General features: G+C 40.5%; 1 protein-coding gene across 5 annotated transcripts in view; it reads right to left on the bottom strand.

Moving 5' to 3' along the window:
• AKAP7 (A-kinase anchoring protein 7) overlaps positions 1–24,369 on the bottom strand; it is a 139,399-nt gene that overhangs the window by 59,814 nt on the left and 55,216 nt on the right. For all 5 annotated transcript variants that reach the window (XM_065888879.1, XM_065888876.1, XM_065888880.1 and 2 more), the window contains one exon: positions 15,024–15,136. In XM_065888879.1, the coding sequence (XP_065744951.1) occupies positions 15,024–15,136 (113 nt within the window). The remainder of the gene's footprint in view (positions 1–15,023; positions 15,137–24,369) is intronic.

The following is a 24,369-nucleotide window of genomic DNA, read 5'->3' on the forward strand; positions in this document are numbered from 1 at the left end:
TAGAGAGAGCTGTGGTTCAAAGAGGCATGAGGCCTTAGAAGGCACTGAAGTTATATGCCCTGATCAGAAAACATCTTCAATAATAAAGATCTAGAAGATCTTTAAGATTCTATAAGAATCTGCTTTGTCTGATATATAATATTAGCACGATCTTTGTTCTCTGGGGAATTTTTTGTTTGACAATAAATTTTGCAGGATTTTTTTTAGGCTCTTTTGTCCCATGGCAATATATCTCTTTTCTAGTAAAATCTATGTGAATTAGTCTCGCCATCCAGCTGCAGCAGGTGGTGTTCTTCCTTCATAATAAAGAAATGACTATCATTCAAAGAAAATAAACAAGTACATCAAAATCGCATGTCTTTAGAGTAAGACTAGGCAGCCTCCTATTTTCTGAATGGATCCACTGGGTTGCGAAACTAGTCCCAGAGACATCATCCTGGCAAGGTTATATTTTAAAGCTTACAAGGCTGGTTTTCAAGCTTTGGACCACAAATTTCTCTTTGCTTCCCTTTTTCACAGCCCAGACCCTTTCCAAGGTACCTTGTCATTTAAAGAAAGATGGAGGTATAATATGTTAGGAAAGCTCAAAGAAAAACCACAGAAAAATGGTTAAAGCCAGGAAAATTTGACCTGTAAAGGCTGAGAGAGTTGGGATTATTTCCAACAATATGTAGGGTATCTTCAACAAAACCACGCTAAGGGTGTTGCATTTCTGGAATTCTGAATACGCCTTGTGATTGTCTAGTACTATGTTTGAAAATTACGTTTGCCTTGGACCTAACAGAAACAGGGTATATTTTTTAAGGCTTCATATTGATAATTGTACCCAATATAACTGACATATCAATTATGCATCATAACATTGAAGAAAAAAATAGGAAGTTAAAGACAGAACAGCACACTTTGAAACAATAAATTAGTGGCAAGAAACATCAAACAGAAAAACTTTTCAAGACTATCCTAATTAATCATCAGAAATGACTGAAGTTTTACTTCCCTTTGGCCTAGTTTCAAGTATTGTTTAGGGAGAATTATCAGTGCTGTTCAAAGCCACTTGGTAACTTCTGATACAATGGACCATGAAATCCTGAGGAACTTCATTCTTGATTGTAACTTGGCATGCAAAGAGGCAATACAGGAAAAATGCCACTGAGAGTGTGATGTGTAGTTTTAGAATCGTCTCATGGCTGCATCTGGTAATGGAAATTATTTACTCGCGAAGCACTCACCATATCATTTATATTTAGTTAAATGATGTATATAATTTAATAGGCACCAAAGAGGGCTCAATCTTATATTACTATGCATCCAACTCTATTTTCAATATAGGAAGGAAACAGAGCCACAAAATATGAAAAATCACATTAATGTGTGAAAATCATTCAGTTAAGGTTCTGAAAGATGAAATACTTATTATTCATCTTTAGTTTCTACAACAAAGTTATTGAGATCAGAAAAACAATAGAATGAGAGTTTTGTTAAGAAGGTTAACTTTTTTTGTAATAGAAGATAATTTCATATTGTTACTTATCTTTTTTTTTTTTTTTTTTTTTTTCGGTACGCGGGCCTCTCACTGCTGTGGCCTCTCCCGTTGCGGAGCACAGGCTCCGGACGCACATGCTCAGCAGCCATGGCTCACGGGCCCAGCCGCTCCGTGGCATGTGGGATCTTCCCGGACCGGGGCACGAACCCGTGTCCTCTGCATCGGCAGGCGGACTCTCAACCACTGCGCCACCAGGGAAGCCCACTTGTTATCTTATTATAATAATCGCAACTTCCATGATGAAAAAATAAACAGCCTGCATATCAATCGAAAAAATTGTGTCCTTCTGAGGTTAAACTTGATATTCCTGGAGCTCTGTTGTTTTCCAATAGTTTATTCCTGTCACCCAACAGCTATGAAAGAAAAGTATGTTTCCTGTGATAATGGCATGAAACCAAAATTCAGGATGCAAACTAAGAGCCAAAGCAAATTGGCCTGCCATTTGGGGCATCAGCTGATTAAAGAGGAAGGGTAATCTTTCACACTAATTTTAATAAGTGGAAAACAGGTACATATCTTTAGTGATACGATATTGGTTAAAAGACTAAAATTATCCTTAATGATGAATAGTCATCCTAGTGAAAAGTTACATACTGGTGATTCAAAGTTATAAAAAGATTATATATTGACAAGGGGCTTCCCTGAAGCAAATCTTACTCTACGATTCTTAATGACTCCATCTCTCAGCAAAACTACATTTTTCACTCTTACTTGTACTGTTTTATTTCCATCTTTCTCCTGATACAGACACTTGATGACCTCCTTGTTGGCTGCAGTCCTCCCTCAGCCCCTCTCAGTGGGGAAAATGGAGACACTTCCCATTCAGGCTCAATTCTACCCAAGCCTGTTCTTGACAGGGATGGAAAGAGACTAGGAGTTTTTACCACACAGCTAATGTTCTCTAGAACAGCATGGTGGTTTGAGAGCCAATGCCCAGCACCCCCGAGTGAGAACTGCCTTGAAGCCTTCCCATCTCCTCCTGCAGCTCTCGGCCAGCCTGTGGGCCTGGGCTCTGCCTCGACCCTCTGTCCAGCAATACCCATTTCCTACCTGCCTGGGGCCCCGACACCCTCCCTCGTGCCTGTCAGTAACTTCAGAGATGAAAAAGTAACAAGTGATGGAAAACAGAAAAAACAGTTGTACTTTGCTCATTGTTTTGTACCAATCTGAAAAAAATGATGCTTCCTACCATCAGTTTAACAATAATAGAAAATACTTACATAGTATTTACTATGTTCAAGCACTGCTCTAAGAACTTATTAACTTGTTTAATAATTGCAATAACCCTGTAAGATTAGTACCATTATTATCCCCAGACAAGGAAACAGTCACAGAGAAATCAGGTCACTTATCAAAGGACACAAAGCTAGTAAGAAGTAGAGCTTGGATTCAGATTCAGGATAAGTGGAGAACACAGATAAATGGAAAAGAACAGAATGATAATATTCAAGCTCTTTCACTATTTAAAATACTAAAATTCTAAGGATATTAATCATTCTTAAGATATAATCATATATACTATCATATTTCTAAAACCAATGTGAAAATTACTTTGAGAATCTCGAGCATCTAAAATACCTGCATTTAATATGTGCATTAGTATTAATAAAGTGATAATTATATGTCCATAGTAAATGAATTTCATAAAGGGAGATGAGAAAGAATTCATAGATGCTACTTCCACATAGTAAAAATCACCCAAATAATCCAGCCTATAAAAAGAACTCTTCTTATACTGCAAATATGCAAATAATCAACTAAAATACTGGCAGAGATTATCTGCATTTTTTAAACCAACTGTTTATTTGAGTATCCAGTATTCCTCAATTCTTCATTTTACCTTACGCTGGAGCATCTATGCATCTCATTTCATGAGGCTTTTCAAAAGCCTCATAAGGCTTTTGAAAGAGGTCATCCTCTTAATCCCTCTATTTATATACTTGCTTTTAGCGCTGCTGTTTTGTTTAATCTTGAGGCTTCAGAGAAAGAAAAAGTAGAAACTCTTTACCCTAGCACTGCATCTAACATTTACAATATTGCACCTTTCAGCAAATAATAAGTAGAAACAAAGCTGCTAGAGCTAAGTTTTTAATCTATTGTTGACACCCCCTTCTCCCTGTCCTAACACTGAGAAGAGCTGGATGCTTCTTGGGGTTATCAAGTGACAAGGAAAGCTGTCACAGAGGGCAGGTGATAAGACAACTCCTGGTAGCAGAAGCCGCTTCACAAAATGCACCAAGAGAATATGCTGTGTTGTTTCCTGGGCCTGGAGTTTCCTTCCATGAGGTGCTGGCCTCAAACAGAACAGAGGAAGAAACATGAATTTGGTCCACAAACATGGAGCTCATTTATACTGACTAACGACATGTTAACTGGGAAAGAACAGGTTGATGGCAACCAGGAAGTTCTCAAGGCCACAGACTCTGCAACAAGCACATTTATTTACAACACAGACTGTTCCCATATAAGCTCATTCTTTGTCTACTTAGCAAACCGCAATTCCTCCTCAAGCTTTCTCCAAGTATAGCGTAAGAAATCAGATGCTGTTTGGACATATAACTGTTTATGATATTTGTGTGTGGCTTTTCTCATTCCAGTGAAACAAAGAGCCTCGTAACTCAGGCATCCAAGGATGCTTCCTTGATAGCCCAATCTCAGCTGGACCCTCAGCTCCCCTTGATCAAACTCCAGCTGAGTTCTTGGCTCGGCACAGCCTGTGGTCACTCAGGTGTAAACAAACTACAGCCTGCTCCTCCCACCACCTCTGTTTTCTTAATATTTTGCTTTTTGGAGCAAATAAGGACATGTTCTCCTGAATTCACCCGCTTAACCATTTATTTCTACCAACTAAAGATAAAACATGAAATATCCCCCACCTCCCCAAATACGAGCTATACACATAACTTAATCTGTTTCCCTCCTTCGTTGCAACAGCTTTCCCTTCTAATCAACAGTTCTCTCCACATTAAGTAATGCCAGCAAGCCACTGATGCAAAAAACTCTCAGGATCTCAACAACGGAAGAGGACAGTGAAGCGTTCTGCAGAAGCACACTCAGAGATCAGTTCATAGAAAAATCCTAACGAACAATTTCAACTCGGCCTATAACATTGGCCTATATACCGCAACATATATTGTGGTTGAATCCGTTCTGCTTTTATAGCCTAGAGGTCAGAAGCATGGAACCATTCCTGTCAACTGGCTGGATTATCCACAGACAGAATTTCAGACCAAACTATAGCCTCAGATTCAAGCTAAATGAGAACTGAGTACCTAGACAGTGTAGCAGGGACTGTACATTGACAAAATATTTTAAATGTATCCATAGACATCACTAAGTACAGCACTTAACGTTAAGCAAGAAACACCTAGAGCGTTTTTGTAGCTCATTCGGCTCCTATGCATCTAGTACTTTCTTCTTTTCCCACTTTCTTATGAATTAATCAATTTCCTTGACTCCCCTCCCATCAACATTCTTCCTTCCTCCCTCCCTTCATTCTCAGAGGACATCTTACTTCCCCTAACTCATCCTCTTTCAATTGCCTGGGCATATTCCCTGCACACCACTTAGGACAAAGCTCCTTCCTAACAGAAAGGCATCCCAACAAGAACTAAGCTAAGGAATGGGAAAGAAATAATGACACCAAGGTTCACGCTGAGTGTGCTATAGGGTAGGAAATAGGGCAAGCAAGAAAGGTGCTCACCAATACAAGCCTTTCCACTTACTTGGTTGGAAACGTTCCCTGGATATCATATTAGATAAAAGGAGATTTAGCGGGAAAAAACCCACAATAATTGGATACAGAACAGTCTTTAAACATATATCCTGGGAATCACGTGTAGCCCTTAATCCAATTTCAAAATGAATATTTCTCTCCAGGTAGAGCAAGAAATGTATTCATAGATTTTCTTTTTCAATGTGACACAGATTGCTATGTAAAATAATTTTATATATAATATTCAATAGGAATCTTTCTTTTGACCACATTTCAAACTTAATCTAACATTCAATTGTGAAATCACCCTTCGGTGTACTCTTGAAATACAAAATTAAAAGGATTACATAGTTTCTCTACCAGACTCATAGCATAATATATGAGTATTTAATTACATACTGCTTCCCAAAAAGTACAGTAAAAGAAAAAAAAAGATAACACACCAGCCAGTAATTTTTAGAGATTTTAAAAATTAAGAATCTCTTCAAACTTTCAGAAGCACTTCCAGACTAATAAAATAAGCAGCGGGTTTAGTAGGCAAAAAATAAATAAAAATAGAAGAGTTAACAAGAAGCAAGGAATCTTAGGATGATAGTATGCCAAAGATCATATACACTGGCATACTCCATTTGCTCTTCTACTCTACCCAGTACATTCATCACCCAGGAAAGCTAGACCAGCCAAACCTGACACCATCCCCTGCACGTCTACCTCATCCCTACTTTGTACAATTTAGGCACATGCCAGTAGGGATACATGTGGTAAAAAGCTACAATCTGTTGGGAGGTATTTTTGACATGATTTCCCTATCCATTCAGCTAATTCCCAGGTGATTACTGCCCCCACTTGATTCCTTTGAATTAAGTTCTAGAAATATTTGCACTGGAAGTTCAAGAGCACTAAGTCCTCTGTTTACTGATTATCGGGACAGGCCAGGGAGGGTGAGGAGCAAGATGGAACCCAAAGGGACCAAGTCATGAAAAACAGAATGGGTACGAATAGGAAGAGGACGCTGCTAAAGGTGTAGGGCCACTAGAGGAAGTCACAGAACATTCTCCCAGGTAATGGCTGATTAAGATCCCACAGTAGTGGGCTTCCCTGGTGGCGCAGTGGTTGGGAATCCACCTGCCAATGCAGGGGACACGGGTTCGAGCCCTGGTCCGGGAAGATCCCGCATGCCACGGAGCGACTAAGCCCGTGCGCCACAACTACTGAGCCTGCGCTCTGGAGCCTGCGTGCCACAACTGCTGAGCCCGTGAGCCAGAACTGCTGAGCCCATGTGCCACAACTACTGAGCCCAGGTGCCACATCTACTGAGGCCCGCACGCCTGGAGCCTGTGCTCCGCAATGGGAGAGGCCACTGCAATGAGAAGCCCGCACACCACAACGAAGAGTAGCCCCCTGCTCGCCGCAACTAGAGAGGGCCCGCACGCAGCAACGAAGACCCAACTCAGTCAAAAATAAATAAATCAATTAATTAGAAAAGAAAAAAAAGATCCCACAGTAGTGCTGAAGACAAATGTGAAACCACTCTGAAAGAAATGTTCTGGTCTAAATAATGTTATGTAACAAATTGTTGTAGTCAAAGTCAGCTGTGGGGAAGGCCGTAGCCAAGGAAGGAAGAAAAGTACTTTCACACTCTGGCCATCAGCTTGAGGGCAGTGTAAAGACACAGTTGTACTTAGAAGGCCTTAAAGACGGGTCTCCAAAATGGTGTCACAATGTTTACTAACAATTAAAAATGTTGCTATCAGGTAGGTTATAGAGAAAGAACACTTACTGCAGGAACCAAGCTGGAGTTCCTCTAGTCAAGGGTGGCTAATCCCTCAGGCAATACGAGCTAGATTTGTTAGGTCTTAACTGCAGTTAATGTGAAGTTTTGCCCTGGCAAAGAGACCAATAACATTTTTTTCTTTAATTTACAGGAATAATCAATTAGAAGAATTGAGCAATTTAGTATATTCTATTTTTAAGGTACCTCTCCTCAGGAGAATAAGATTCGACTGAATGGTCAAAATAAATCAGCTCATACTTAGGAATGGAAATATAATTCCAATGTAAACTAGTTATAGTTTTGGATTGCAACCTTACCCTCCCCTCAAATCTAAATGGGGCTCGCAAGAAAAATACAGCTTTACCTTCTTTTATTTTGCAGTTAATTATAGCTAACAAGAGGTGACTGGCCAGCGAGCTTGGGCACTCTTTGCAGTGGTAGAGAAAATCTCATTGCCATTCAAATAATTTTAGCTGGTTTGCTTCTATGTGACTATTCACGTGGGTTGGAAATTAGCTGTTACCTATTAAACAAGCTAATTTTACAGCAACACCATTTTGGAATAAAGTTTACATTTTCTTGATCATATGTTCCCTTTTGCCTTTATCCATAATCAACCCACTACGGGGCTTGCCAGTCTCGTACAAGATCATTATGCTCCATTCTGTCCTTGACTAGAAAAATGAAATCTAGAGAGATCTCAAAATGTCTAAAAATGACTTGAGAAAAAAATGTTGCCATCACTAATGGTAATGGTTGAGACAGAGAGAACATTCATATTTGAATACAGTTAAGGCAAACCCATGCAATTCTAATTACCCTGAATACTTCATTATTGCATCTTTTAATGCAAGCTCTAAAACTGTTTCTTAAATTACACTTAAATCAGAATTTTGCCTGTGGATACAAGTGCTAGAAATAAGTAAAAATGTCCACAGAATCTGTATGTTTGAAGCAAAAGTAACATTTAAGCCTGAGTTATCACAATCAGCATTTCCTAAACCATGTGCTGCCGAACACCAGTGCTACAACACGATGGATGAAAAAAGGCCACGCTGATCAACTACGTCTGGAAAACGATGCTGAAGTAGAATGTATAACTGTTCAAAATATTCACTGCCCTTCTGGTGGGTCCTTTTCTGCACACGGGTTACACCTCCTGCTCTGCTGAACTCAGAAGGGACCACATGACCTGCTTTGGCCAATAAGATGTGAACAGGAATGACGTGTGTCACTTAGTAGAAGCTTTCAGTTTGTGAATCACCAACTCTTTTCCTTCTGCCAAAAACCAGCAAAGTCCTAAACGGAAGCTGCTTGGCCGAAACCCTGAATAAAGACAACAAAGACCAGAGCCACAGATGACCCGTGTCCAGAGGCAAAAACTAAACCTTTGTTGCTGTAAGCTCTTAAGATTCATACTAAACATTCACATTTCGGAGATCCTAAGAAGTCCTGAAATAAAGACCCAGATTAACTTTATTTAACCCATCACTGCTAGCACGCATTTGATCACAGAATCGTTACCTCACATAAAATCCTGAGAAATGTTCTGAGAGAACATTTTCAGGAAATGTCAATGAAGATACTTACTTCAAATCTCCATTCCACTTTGCACAGACTTACTATTAGGTTGACTGTGTCATTTCTTCTAGGGTTTTCAAATTTTTCAAAATCTCTAACAGAATAAGGGTCAATCGGGAGCCATTTTGGTATGCTGACATTAATCAATTCCCAGAATTCTTCCTTAAAACTAATTTCACTTTCTGCTTATTATTTTCTATATTTTTCACTATTCAAACACGTATAAATTACTGAAAGGTTACAAATGAACATTTAGTCTACCTTTGTAGATATCATTCCAATTTTTAAACAATTATAAGCATACTTAGTTTTTTTCAATATATGGAAACAGACAACAGAACAGCATGAAGTTGAAAAATGCATTCAAAACAAAACTGAAGGGCTTCCCTGGTGCCGCAGTGGTTGAGAGTCCGCCCGCCGATGCAGAGGACACGGGTTCGTGCCCCGGTCCGGGAAGATCCCACATGCCGCGGAGCGGCTGGGCCCGTAAACCATGGCCGCTGAGCCTGCGCGATCGGAGCCTGCGCTCCGCAACGGGAGAGGCCACAACAGTGAGAGGCCCGCGTACCGCAAAAAAAAAAAAAAAAAAAAACAAGTCAGTTGCTATAGATAGTGCTCGGACACACAACAGATGACACAGTTGACTAATAGCACCTAGAATCTCGGAAGAAATTACAATTCCATCTCACAGCAGATTTCATTGAATTTTTAGTTTAAAAAAAAAACACATTAAAACAAAATGTGTGATTTTTAACTAAGAAAAATCCAAAGAGAATTCCATACTATGGCCTTAAATCTAAGTGCACCTGATAGTATGAAAAGAGACTCAAAAACAACTAAAAATTGTGATTAAGTCATTTGGCATTGGGAGATTCGGGAATAGGTTACTGAAACAATCTGCTTTATATTGTACCAAGCGTATTTCTAAGGCCAGCTTTTGTCTGGAATAATAAAGGTTCGCTGATACTAAGGGCACCTAGAGTGCCTTCTTTCAGGGAAGGAGAGAAGACAGTGGCAGTGCAGTCTGGCAGGGCCTCTTCTGCTACAGCGATGGGCTATTCTTCACAATAAGGGTCCCTGTGAAAGTAACCTGCTCAGCCTCTCTAATACCCGCCCTGAAGACACTCCCCTCCCTTTCTGAAGGTGGTACCTGCCAAGACTCAACCCCCCTGGTCCCCTTTTGACGTTTTCCGTGCCTCCTTACAGTGGAGCGCTCACCCACTGGGAGTGAAAATCTGTGGGTGATTTCTGAGCTCCCTCACCAACAGGCCTGCTCCTCCCTGCACAGCCTTCCCCACCCGGAAGCAGCTTCTTGCGCAAGTCCTGCTGGTCCCAGCTGCTTGCTGGCCACACCTGCACGTGATGTGGCATTTATAGATTTCTCTATCTCCCGGTTTCACTAAAAATGTAGTCTGTGATATGTTCCCAATTGTCTTTACTGTTCTGTAGGTTTTCCAGGAGGAGAGGTAGCAAGATTGCCACCATACTCCTACCACTACTTAAAGACCTTTCCCCTGTTTGTCATTTTCATTCCATGCATACAAGAAAGCTAATCTACAATCTAAAAAAAATTCTCGGGGACACGGGTTCGTGCCCCGGTCCGGGAGGATCCCGCATGCCGTGGAGTGGCTGGGCCCGTGAGCCATGGCCGCTGGGCCTGCCGTCCGGAGCCTGTGCTCTGTGGCGGGAGAGGCCACAGCAGTGAGAGGCCCACGTACCGAAAAAAAAAAAAAAAAAAAGTTCTCCACGTCAAGCCAAATTAGCCTATTTAGTCATAATGCTTACCTCATAAGACATGTCAGAAGAGCCCAGGGGTCAAGTCATTAAGACCAAGCTCCTCCTTTCACTATGAGTACAGAAGTCAAGAAAGGTAATGAGATTTTGTCCAGGGCTAACCAACAGAGATAAAACAGGAAAACTCAAGCTCCTTCCAATGTATTACAGAGACTCCTTTGAGAAGGAATAGTCAGTACTCCTGAGTTTTCAAATGGTTTATAAAGGCCCATTATCATGCAGACCCAGGAACAGGCGTGGCAGCCAAATTACACCAGGCCAGTTATCAAAATCCCGAGAAAACGTGCGACCTGATAGATAAACGAATAAATAATAATTGGTTGTATGTAAGGAAAGATGACAGCAGAGAGTCCTAGCTGGGGAAGGATGTAGAAGAAAGTTGGAATTTGGTCAATTTTTAAATACAGTCTTGGTCCTGTATATCCAATCACCAAATAACTCAGGGACTGGGTTTTCCTTTTAGTTGTACCGTCAGAACAGAATTTTCAAGCACACACTCTTCTTTTCCACTACCCATTTCCACTCCCACTGATGCCTGCCATATATATCTTCACCCCTAATTCTCCTAACCTCATCATCATATGGTCCAATAACCACCCCCCTGCCCTTGCTATGTGCATATCGAATTCTGCACTCAAAACAAACCAGTCTAAGTGACAATGGGAGCGAACAATTTCAAAGATCATTTCTTTCATTCTAAAGTTCTCTCACTGACTCTGTGAAAAGCTTCTATAAGGAAGTGCCAATTAATAACCTACAGCTTTGATTTTAAGTGTTACATTAGTAATTTGAAAGAGTCATAACTCAGGAAAGATATCTAAGAAACCCAGAAAAGAATTCATGCTTAAAAACAACTGATCTATCCATGAAAAGACTGCACTTATTTCTTGAGGAATCTGGATCTGCATTAAGATGCATGTTTGATTTGAAACTGGTCTTCTTCTGCCACCAAGTGTTAGCACACACTTCTAACCAACCAGTTTCTGCACTGTTCAAATCACAGAAATACGTCACTCAATGTGAAAAATAAATCCAAAAGAATGCACTGTAAAAAAGCACTGACCTAAACAAGTAGCAGTCTAACCATGTGAAACAAATATACTCTAAAGAAATTACACAAATAAATAAATTTTAGCTACTCTTTCAGAGACAAAACAATTTAATAAGATTTTCTGAGGCTTCATTCATTTGATTTAAAAAACTACAACTTTGAAAACACAGTGATAATCAAAATAGCTTTACGATACACAAAACTACTTTTAAGGGAATTCCCTGGTGGTCCAGTGGTTAGGACTCCATGCTTTCACAGCTGAGGGCGTGGGTTGAATCCCTGGTCAAGGAACTAAGATCCCGTAAGCCACATGGCACAGCCAAAAAAATAAATAAACTACTTTTAATACTCTCTTACGTGATATATTCCACTAGAATTCTATGAAACTAAGAAGATGTAAAATTAACACATTGACTAAATGCCTCCTGGTGTTAGAAAAATATATAATTATCCAAAAGTCTTATGTTAGAGAACTTAGTTCTCTAGCTTGGGAACCAGAATACCATGCTGTAGCAGAGGAAGTTCCATATCGAGAAATTTGAAGAAGAGTTTCTATATATGTTGGTAGTGTATAGGAAAAGGTCAGGAGGATATACTAGTAGTGGTACCTAAGAGAGAGAAATTATATTGGGAGGAAGGGAGTGGGAGATTGGTGATGAGGGAAAAAATGTATCTTTCGATCTGTAGGTTTGTATGTATCAATATTTGGATTTTTTACAGTGAGCATATATTAATCTAGCACTTCTGTAATTAAAATAACTTTTAAAATAACAAGTACTTGAAATGAGACAAACTTCCTAATATGAGTGAAAAAAAGTATTCCACACCCCTCTCTCTCTCCCTCCTCTTTTATTTCATTATCAATCTTAAGTAAACTGAATGCTGGTAATACATTCCACTATTGACTTTATCAATGGTCTGTCTCACCCTTGTAAATGAGTAGACCCAGAATGAAAACCTAGAAGAGAATTAGTGCTGAGAGAGGAAAACAGACAGCTGGAAATGTAAAAAACAGGTTAAACTAAAGAGTCACATATTTTAAGATAATCTACATTCCAAACCACAAAGCATAATAAAAATCTACTGATGTGTATGCCACCTTTTCATATTGGTTTTTAACTTCTGCAGTGGACCCACTGATTTGCTGCATAAAGAAAATACTGGCTCTGCATAGCATAGGGAGATCAGCTCGATGCTTTGTGACGACCTAGGGAGGGTGGGAGGGAGGGAGGCTAAAGAGGGAGGGGATATGGGGATATATGTATACATATAGCTGATTCACTTTGTTGTACATCAGAAACTAACACAACATTATAAAGCAATTATACTCCGAAAAAGATGAAAAACAAAAAAAGAGAAAATACTGGCTATTTTAAGCCTGTACATCTCAAAGTATACTACTCTTCAGACCATCTGGATCAGAAGCCCTGTCACACTTACTGAATGAAAGCCAAGGTCTTAGGTCCAATTCCAGATCTGAACTTAGAGAATGGAAATCTGCAGCTTCAACAAGTACACCAGGTGACTCATGAATGCCAAAGTTTAAGACGTATTTTCTTAAGCATTCAGAAACACTAACCATCATAATAGTAAATAGGAACAGACTGATTCCACAAATTAAAGGCAAATATTCTTATTTGGCTTTCTGAAAGACCGTAAGATCTTAGTTTATTTTCCAAAGATTAACATTCTAATCAAAACAAAACGCAACCTGATTTAGATTTTATAGAGTCTTCAAGCAGGGACTGTTTCTATTTTGATCATCACTCTATGCCCAGCACCCAGTGTCTGACACATAGTAGGCACTTGATAAACAGTTGTTGAATTAGTAGGATTCGGACCAAGGAGCTCCCCACATAGAGAAATGAAACTGGATGGACAGGACTTGGCAAGTGGGAGGGAAGAAGATGAGACTGAGAATGAGGTAAGAGGGATTCTGGACGGGGCTCTGCAACTGAGGACGATGTGATCTCATTTCAGTCACTTAACTTCTAAGTCTCAGATCCCTTTTCTATAAAGTAAAGGAGCAGATTCTGTGAAATCAACTGCCAAGAAATCATTTAAAATGCATGCAGTCTGAAACGTTGAAATACAAATTCTAGAGTTAATTTAAACATCCCTTTGATAAACGTCCTTGGGTGCTCTCATTTCAAAGTTAATATTATCAAGACAGAAACATTTTGAAATGTGGGTATTACCTTCACCACTGATTTGTCATTCTGTGATTAAGTTTGATACCATTGGGAAGAGGACAATCCATTTGAAAGCAAAACAAGGAAGATAATGAGTAAAAAAAGCAAACTGTCAGTCTACAGGTTTTGTCAGTTGTTATCGTTCCTGATTCCCAAATCTATGATTTACACAAATGATTTTACCTAAATATTCTGGAATGGTACCTAATATAGTTATTATTTAATTTGGGCATAGCTGTTAAAAAAAAAAAACATGCAAGATATTGGTGGGGGGGGGGGATTTTTTACAGTAGTCTGTAGAAAACTCATAACCACAGGATGGTCAACCACCCAAACACATGTTTTTGCAGGACCAAAAAGACTTTCTGAGCACAGAGACATCAAATACAAACTGTTGAATTCAGAAAAAAGATCTACTTACTAATAAACATGACCTTCATTTATAGAGCTGCAAATCAGTCTTAACTGCAGCCAAGAGTCATGGAGAGCAGGAACGATTACTAATCTGCATGCCCATCTCCAAAACTCTGGTACCTCAGAGCAGGTCAGCAGATGTCTTAATTTGCATGAGAACCTCCCTAGGCTGAAATGGGAAAAAAAAAGGAAGGGTGCCCTTAGGATTCCAAGCGAACTGCTCGTGACTCCAGAGAAAAGTCCAAAGTCACTCCAACCTCTGAGAGAGGAGGCAGTGGCCTAGGAGGGCAGAAAGTCACCCTGAGATAGGGGAAGTCAAAAGACATGTCCCCTGGCTGTGGCACTGCTGACCATTCTCAGGGAGAAGTACTTTTAAGTACTGAGCTGGGGAGTGGGGCGCCCTTCTGTTACCCTCTTACCCAGTCCCTGGAACACTTGTTCCACACCCTCGATGGAGACAACTGATGAAAGAGCAAGGTGGCTTTTTGGAAACCTTGAAAGAGCTATGTAAAAGGGGGGCAGGGCGGAGCCTGTCCCACCTTGGAGAACCCAGCCTCAGGAAGCAGCATCAGTGTATGCAGGCCAGTGGAGAAAGCTCTGAGCACAGCAGGCTGCCAACAACCAGAAGCAAGGAACGCAGCGAAATACAACTCCAGCACCGCCCCCAAGGCTTTTCCAGGGACGAAGCAGATGTGGCAACCGATGAAGCAACGGTAAGTGATGGTCAGAGTGTGAAGCTAACAGCCACGGTGGCAAAGGAGGGGACAGCTGCCATGGCCTCCATGGAGGCTCTTGAGACAACTCAGCATCCTTGGGAACTGGAACCAGACTGACTTGGAATTCCAGGAGCAATAGTGGCAGGGGTGCCGAAAAGCACTACAAATGTCCCTCATGCCCCAACCATGCTCAGGGCTGGTGTGGCTAACAAAGCAGGGCTTATAGGAAAAATGTCCACTGACCTTCTTCCGGAGCCATGGTGCTTTGGACAATTTCATGAAGGTCAAATGAGGCTTAAAAGGTCTGCTTTCTCCTGCCAAGATACCTTTTTCTTGAAATGTCCTTTTTGCAGCATCTGAAGAAAATAAAAAGCACAAAAATGTTACCATATGATAACCATATGAGACAAGAATCTAAAAAAGAGTGGATATATGTATATGTATAACTGAATCACTTTGCTGTACACCTGAAACTAACACAACATTGTAAACCAACTATTCTCCAATAAAATTAAAATTTTTTAAAAATGCAACTATAACACATGGCAGTCTTTAATCATAAAAATGGCATTCCAAAAGATAACAAATTATCTTATAAGGATGATTATAAACCGGTTTGAGATTTTTTTAAGAGAGGAAAAAACACAACATGTATGATAACAAACACATTATGACAGTTAAACCTGCAGTGATGTCAAACTTTCGGTAAAGCACACAAAAGCCACAATTTGACAAGGAAACATTTAATAAATAAAATAGCTCTTGGCTGATATGATGCAGATTTCACACAATATCCCAGTGGAGTCCATATGTATAAAAAAGGACTAGCTTATCTGTAAACCCTCATATCTAAAACTTCTGCTTCTAACCAAGATAGAATAACAGGGATCGGATTTACCCTCCCATCTAAAACAACCAAAAAAAAGGACGAAGTATACGAAACAATGGTTTGCAAGACACTGTACACCAGGCAGTGAAGGTCGGTGATCCCTCAGAGATGAGAAACAGACAAGGTAAGCCCTACAATTGTCCAGCTTACGTCCCTGGGTGTCTAGGTCTCTGCTCAAGGAAGAGAAACCCAGATGGAGCCCAGTCATCACACTAGGTTCAGAAAAGAGAGCAGAGAGTAGAAAAGACCAAGGCATCTGGAGCTCATGGGACAGAGTGCCAGAGAGGTGAGTCCTGCAGAGAGAAAACTGCAGAGATCCGCAAAGGGTCCCCCTAGTGGATTCAGCTAAGCCACTGACCAGCACATGTGTGTGAGCAAACTACCAGAGGCTGGAAAACACACTCCAAAGGATTAGAGAGAACATGCCCAGCTGTCACCCAGGGTTAGGAATTCTTTTCCCATCAGCCAGACTGGAAAACCTCAAGATTCATGGGACACTGGGCAGAGTAATCTAAGGGTCTTGCCTCAGTGGAGAGGAAAAATTAGCTCTGGCCTGGTACTGCTCTAGTCCCACCTAACAAAACTTAGAAGCAAAACGCCAAAGGAAAAACCTATTTCCAAGTAATTTAATTATGTCCCAGAACCAAGCCCAAGAATAATTAGAGTACAACAAATTATCCAACACCCAACAAGGTAAAATTTATAATGCCTGATATCTAATCAAAAATGACCAGGGGGCTTCCCTGGTGGGGCAGTGGTTGAGAGTACACCTGCCGATGCAGGGGACGCGGGTTCGTGCCCCAGTCCGGGAAGATCCCACATGCCGCAGAGCGGCTGGGCCCGTGAGCCATGGCCGCTGAGCCTGCGCGTCCACAGCCTGTGCTCCGCCACAGGAGAGGCCACAAGAGTGAGAGGCCCGCGTACGGGAAAAAAAAAAAAAAAAAAAAAAAGACCAGGCATATAAACAGGAAAATATGAGCCACAATGAGAAGATAACTTAATTCATCAAAAGTGACCCAGAACTAACAGAGATGTTAGAATTAGCAGATAAGGGCTTCAAAGTAGTTATTATAACTGTATTCTTTCTGTTCAGAAAGTTAAGTTCAGACATGCAAACTATAAAAAAAAAGACCCAAATTAAATTTATAGAGATTAAAACTGTAAGGTCTGAGAAAAATAAACTGGATGGAATTAAGAACAGATTAGACACTGCAGAACAAAAAATTAGTGAACTTGAAGACGTAACAATAAAAACCACCCAAAATAAAACAGAGAAGAAAAAGAAATAAGAAAAAAAAAAAAAGGAACAGAACATCAGTAAGCTGTGAGGCAACTTAGGTTGCCAAATACATGTATAAGTGGAGTCCCTGAAAAAGAGGCAAGAGAGAAAGAGATAAGAGAAGATACTTGAAGAACTAATGGCTGTTAGGGAATGAGAGCTATACCACAACCACAATGGAAAATAATCTGGGCAGTTAACTATTGAAATTTAAGCTATACAAGCATTTTGAACCAGTAATTCCAATATTAAGAAAATACACAAAAATAAATAAAAGTACCAATACATAAGATTCTATATAGAAGATACTTAGCATTGTTTGAATTATCACAAACTGGAAATAACCTTCATCAATAAAGAAATGGTTGTTAAATTACCATAGGGCCATACTAAGAACTATCATAATGAAAAGAATGAATTAGAGCTACATATATTGGCCTGAAAAGACATCCATGATATCTATTAAGCAAAAACAGGCAAGTTGCATGGTTACTATATCCATAACATAATTTCATGGTTTAAAAGAGAGAGAAAGAAAGAAAATAAATGCTAGATATTTATGTTTTTATTAGCATAGCAAAATAGTATAGAATACCTTAGAATGGAGGTTGAGATTGAATAGAGGCAGAAGAGAACAGTAATGTTTTCTTTATACATATTTATATTGTTTGAAGGATTACAATGAGCACGTATTACTTTTGAATAAAAGGTTTAAAAATAAGAAGCACAGTAACGAACTGACAATACGTTGGCAATATAACATTGCTACGAGGGCACAAGCATCATAGCAGAATGCACAAAGAGGAGAGAGTCCTTTGCCACACATGTGAAGAATCCATCCCTTTCAAAGACCTTTGGTAAACAACTTTTCATTTGGTCTTTTCCCCTTAAAATCAGGGCTAATATATAAGTCAATTGTAAAGATAAGAAAACTGAAACATAAGATGTTCAAGGTCACACTCCTTGTTAGCAGTTAAGAAGGAACTGTGATCCACGTGCCCTAACTTCTACCCTTGTCATCTTCAAGCTGGCTGAAACCCCAGCTTGAGCCCTGGGAGTAAGGAAGGGCACAGAAGCTGCCTCAACAATTCAATGAGGAAGAGGAAGGCAGGGGGTTCTGCCGCCTTCCACCATGCCCACACACATTGGTTTCAGTCCGAGAAGTTCCCCTGTTTTACACACTGAACTTCTGAGTACCATTTCATTTTTTTTAAAGGATCCCAATCCTTACCAAAAAGAAAGTTTGAAAAGCAATGATCAAAAAACTTATACAGGGTCCCTTCAGTAGCAATAATCCCACCAATAATGTCAAAAAAAAAAAAAAATAGAAACTGGTAAAATATAGGACACAGAATACATCTTTGAATCTCAAATAAGACTATATTCAATCTATTTTTTAAATTTATTTATTTATTTATTTGGCTGTGCTGGGTCTTAGTTGTGGCATTCAGGATCTTTAGTTGCAGCATGTGGGATCGAACCCAGGCCCCCTGCATTGGGAGCGCAGAGTTCTAACAGCTGGACCACCAGGGAAGTCCCTACATTCAATCTAAATGTTCAGTGACGAATCATTAGAGAAATACAAATCAAAACCATCATGAGGTATCACCTCACACTGGTCAGAATGGCCATAATCAAAAAATCTACAAACAATAAATGCTGGAGAGAGTGTGGAGAAAAGGGAACCCTCTTGCACTGTTGGTGGGAATGTAAATTGATACAGCCACTATGGAGAACGGTATGGAGGTTCCTTAATAAACTAAAAATAGAACTACCATATGACCCAGCAATCCCACTACTGGGGATATACCCTGAGAAAACCATAATTCAAAAAGAGACATGTACCACAATGTTCACTGCAGCACTATTTACAATTGCCAGGACATGGAAGCAACCTAAATGGCCATCAAAAGATGAATAAAGAAGAGGTGGCACATATATACAATGGAATATTACTCAGCCATAAAAAGGAATGAAACTGAGTTATTTGTAATGAGGTGGATGGACCTAGAGTCTGTCATACAGAGTGAAGTAAGTCAGAAAGAGAAAAACAAATACAGTATGCTAACGCACATATATGGAATCTAAAAAAACGGCACTGATGAACCTAGTGGCAGGGCAGGAATAAAGACGCAGACGTGGAGAAGGGACTTGAGAACACAAATGGGGAACGGTAAGCTGGGACAAAGTGAGACAGTGACATGGACATATGTACACTACCAAATGTAAAATAGATAGCTAGTGGGAAGCTGCCGCATAGCACAAGGAGATCGGCTCGCTGCTTTGTGACCACCTAGAGGGGTGGGATAGGGAGGGTGGGAGGGAGGCTCAAGAGGGAGGCGATGTGGGGATGTATATATAAATGTATACTTATAGCTGATTCACTTTGTTGTACAACAGAAACTAACACAACACTGTGAAGCAATTATACTCCAATAAAGATATAAAAATAAATAAATAAATAAAGATTCAGTGAGAAACTGTCCCTTTTTTTTTTTTTTTTTTTTTGGTACACGGGCCTCTCACTGTTGTGGCCTCTCCTGTTGTGGAGCACAGGCTCCAGACGCGCAGGCTCAGCGGCCATGGCTCACGGGTCCAGCCGTTCCGCGGCATGTGGGATCTTCCCGGACTGGGGCACGAACCCGTGTCCCCTGCCTCGGCAGGCGGACTCTCAACCACTGCGCCACCAGGGAAGCCCGAAACTGTCCCTTTTAAGTTCAGCTAATTCTCATCAATGTTAAGTATGTCCTAATTTTTCTAACAATTAAAACCATGAGCCTAGTGAAAGATTACCTAATGTTTCAAGGAAATGTGTCCTTAAAAATAAAAGATACGCCAGGTAATGTTCTGGGTGCCGGGGACACAATGGACAAAATAAATCCCCAGTCCTCAGGGAGCATCCAACTATACTGGGTGCCACAAACAAATAAATACACAATGCGGGGTATCAACAAGTGACACAAAGAAAAATAAAGCAGTAGGGGCATACAAAGTGATGTGGAAGAAAAGGGGTTGTTATTTCAGAGAAGGTGGTCTGGGAATCCTGTTCCAAAGATGAGACATTTGAGAAGCCACCTGGATGAGGTCTAGAAGAGAATCACGTGTGTATCTGGAGCGAGGGTGCTCATGGCAGAAGGAACAGCTTCCATGGTGAAAAGTGGTTAGTAGGTCCAAAAGCAGTAAAAAGGGTAGGATAACCGGAACAGGATGAGCGGGGGATCGGGGAAGAGGTAGGAAGGGGGTTTAGAGAAGTGGGCAGGGGCCCTTACGAGGCACGGCAAAAGCTTTGGATTGTATTCTAAGGTTGGTGGGAAATTCTGGGGGTTTTAAGCAAGGGAAATTTATGTATGATAGTAACTTTCTTTACTCATCTATATTTCAACTGAAATATACATGTCTTCCTGGTGAGAGCAACTGAGTCTCAGGAGATTGAAAGTGTTCTTCTCTTTCCCTGGAAATGTATTAGTTGAAGGAAAGACAGCTAAATGGAATGTCACTGTGTTTAAGATGGGGGAGGGGGGGCACTGGGGTCTTGGGTCACCATCTGGCATCTCCTGAGACATGTACCAGACTTGGCTTTTGAAGTTGCATCCTCCCTTGTTCCCCTATACAATGACTCTCTGTAATTTCTGTGCCCTCGCAGGTACACAAGATTTCATTCTATTGCTCACAAACTCATAAACTCAATGGAGCTGAGGCCCCTTACCACCCTTCCACTACTCCTTTTTTTTTTTTTTTTAATTTATTATTTATTGGCTGTGTTTGGTCTTCCTTGCTGCGTGCGGGCTCTCTCTAGTTGCGGCAAGCGGGGGCTACTCTTCGTTGTGGTGTGTGGGCTTCTCATTGCGGTGGCTTCTCTTGTTGCAGAGCACAGGCTCTAGGTGTGCAGGCTTCAGTAGTTGCGGCACACGGGCTCAGTAGTTGTGGCTCACGGGCTCTAGCGCGCAGGCTCAGTAGTTGTGGCACACGGGTTTAGTTGCTCTGCAGCATGTGGGATCTTCCCAGACCAGGGCTTGGACCCGTGTCCTCTGCATTAGCAGGCAGGTTCTTAACCACTGCGCCACCAGGGAAGCCCCCTTCCACTACTCTTGAGCACACAGAAAAAGCAGAGCTCCCTAGGGCAAAGGTGGAACTGGTGAGAATACTGTACAGCCATCCATCACACAAGACCATCCTCTCTTCACTTCCACTGCCACTCTGTCTTTGCTACCTCTATGGACACGTCTCAGAAACAGAACACAGGTCACTCTTGCTCTCAGACTTAGGGTGTTTCTGTTGCTTCATTCAGGGGATGATGGAGCGGCAAGAATTCACACTCTAGGGCTTCCCTGGTGGCGCAGTGGTTGAGACTCTGCCTACCGATGCAGGGGACACGGGTTCGTGCCCCGGTCCGGGAAGATCCCACACGCCACGGAGCGGCTAGGCCCATGAGCCATGGCCGCTGAGCCTGCGCATCTGGAGCCTGTGCTCCACAACGGGAGAGGCCACATCAGTGAAAGGCCTGCGTACCGCCAAAAAAAAAAAAAGAATTCACACTCTAGCTTAGCCTCTGACTCTCTCCTTCACCCAAACTAGGGAATCTTCCCTAGCATCAGGGCAGGAAAAACACCATTATCCTTTGTTGTTGAAACCCCAAAGCCCTTTCTCTATTTTTTCTGCAGTATTCTCTCTCTTCTGAGCACGAGGTGCCACTGCTTGGATGGGGGGCTAGGCATTAAAGTAGGAATACAAGAGACACACAGATAAAAACTTGGTATCTCAAAATATTATCCCACCACATTTTCAAAAATCTCCCTTTGTTATTTTACTTCTGTAATATCTACCAAGTGCTAGTATGTGCTAAATGTGATGTTTTGATCGGTTTGTAAATTTGGGGCATGTCCTAAAGCCATTCACTGTGAGTCACTGCCACCATGATTTTTCCTCTCTCTTCTATGGTAATAAAAAAGGTTAAGCAGTAGACCATTAAAATACCAAAAAAACGCTAGTTCTTAGTTGTAAGCAACAGATGAGCACTTTGGTTGAGTTAGGCAGGAAAGGAATTTCTATAATAACACTGAGAGGACTAGAGTCGCAGCCTGGAAGGCTAGGAAGCCAAGATGCCCAACATTGGATCCAACAGTGGATAACAGGTCTGGGGATGCCACCACCTCTCCCAGCCGGCACTACTGAAGCCATGCGCACACACAAAGGGCAAGAACTGTCACCTGCTTTAGACACTGATGACACAACCTATCCCCACAATGGATTCTGCACAGTCCTTTTTTGCTCAGGTTGCTAGCTTCTGACTCAAAGTCTGGGCCAAAGCAAGATCACGTAACACCAAAAAGAAAAGTCTGTGAAAGCACATATCTGACATGAGAGAGAGTGCGGAAGAGTTTAGATACTAGGCAACCTAAACAAAAAGACAACAATCCAGCATATGCATGTTTAAAGAAGACTGTATTCGTACCAATTACAGTCATGCCTCAGAGATTCTGAGGGTTCAGTTCCAGACCACCACAATAAAGCAGAATATCACAATAAAGCAAGTCACACAAATTTGGGGGGGGACATAAAAAGTCATATTTACACTATACTGTAGTCTATTCAATGTGCAATAGCATTACACCTAAAAAACAATGTACTTTATTGCTCAAAAATTCTAACCATCATCTGAGCCTTCAGTGAATACTAATTTTTTTGGCTGGTGGAGGGTCTTGCCTCAATGTCAACGGCGACTGACTGATCAGGGTGATGGCTGCTGAGGGCTGGGAAGGCTGCGGCAGTGCCTTAAAATAAGACACCAGTGAAGTTTGATGCATTGATGAACTCTTCCTTTCACTTGAACACTTAGAGGCCGTTGTAGGGTTACTAACTGGCCTAATTTCAGTATTATTGTGTCTCAAGGAATAGAGAGGTCCAAAGAGTGGGCGAGAGATGGGGAAACGGACAGTCAGTGGAGCAGTCGGAAGACACACATTTATTAAGTTGGCCGTCTTATATGTGCACGGTTCATGGCACCCCGAAGATCACTGACCACAGATCGCCATAAAAAATATAATAATCACAGAAAAGTTTGAAATATTGCAAGAATTACCAAAATGTGACATAGAAACACTAAATGAGCAAATGTTGTTAGAAAAATGTCACTGATAGACTTGCTCTATATAGGGTTACCTTCAATTTGTTAAAAAAAAAAAAAAAAAAAGCAGTTATCTGTCAAACACAATAAAGCAAAGAGCAATAAAATGAAGTCTGCCTGTACTGTTACAATGAACTTATCACCTTTTAGTTCATATAAGCACAAACAGGTATATCTTTTCTCAACTACCCTATCATAGCCCAGCTTTAAACTTCTTTATTTCGGCATGTTCTCACCTGTTTTAAACACATCTAATATCAAAACATTAAGCTGAATATTATAAAACTGTCATTTTTATTGCTCAAAAACAGTCAAATATTGGCAACGTCTGATGGTTTAACATATACCATAATGGACTAACTTACTAAATCCCTAAAATTTGACTAAAGAGATTAGGACTTATCTTCTAAGTGTTCAAGTATTTGAAGAATTATCACATAGAAGAGCTTCGGATGGCAACTTAGCAACGTGTTCATACCAACCCCCAAAATAGAAATGGCTAGAAAGTGTCAAAGGTAAAATTCATTTGTTAAGTTATTTACTGAGCAGTTCTCCTATGTGCCAGGTACAATATGTCCTGAAGACAGCAAACAGTCCCTGCTTTTATGGAGTTTATAGTCTCATGGGACAGATTTTAGCACAAGAAGGAGAAAGACAAAGTTTAGAATTATCAGAAAATACAAGAGATATAAGGAAAGGAGCTTTGTTAACAGAAATCAAAATAGTAGGTATTTGTAATGTTCATTACTATCTACATTTGTTTTTACATATTATTTAATTTGCTATATCAGTATTATTATAAATTGATTCTAAAGAAACAACATTTTCTGATTTACTGGCTTCAGTTACATCAAATTTTGATCCAACAGTTCTCATTATTCACTGGGCCTGAACTCTTTGATGATGGATATCTATCCACAATACCGGTTTAAATAATTTGTCACAAAGCACATTTCATTTTTATTACTGTGTTGTTCCAGCAGAGTATATTCTCTAGGTACATAGAAATATGGGGAACAAATGTCACCTTCATTTGGGAAAGTTATTTCTTAGGACTGACTCTATATTCCTAATATAATCTATAAGTATAATCTATTGCTCAGCCAGAATACTGGGTAATGGTTATAGAAATATCATTCTTGAGATCAGAAAAATTCTTGCTAGTGTAAAAACCACATGTCATTTTTCATCTATGTTAACTCATGTTCTGGAAGAGAAACTTATGAATATGTTAATAAATTGTTCAATTCCTCCTAGTACCAAAGACATTCTTTCAAGCGCTAAATAGAAAAGCACA

The sequence above is a fragment of the Phocoena phocoena genome, chromosome 12, assembly GCF_963924675.1.
Source record: "Phocoena phocoena chromosome 12, mPhoPho1.1, whole genome shotgun sequence".
Lineage (NCBI taxonomy): Eukaryota > Metazoa > Chordata > Mammalia > Artiodactyla > Phocoenidae > Phocoena > Phocoena phocoena.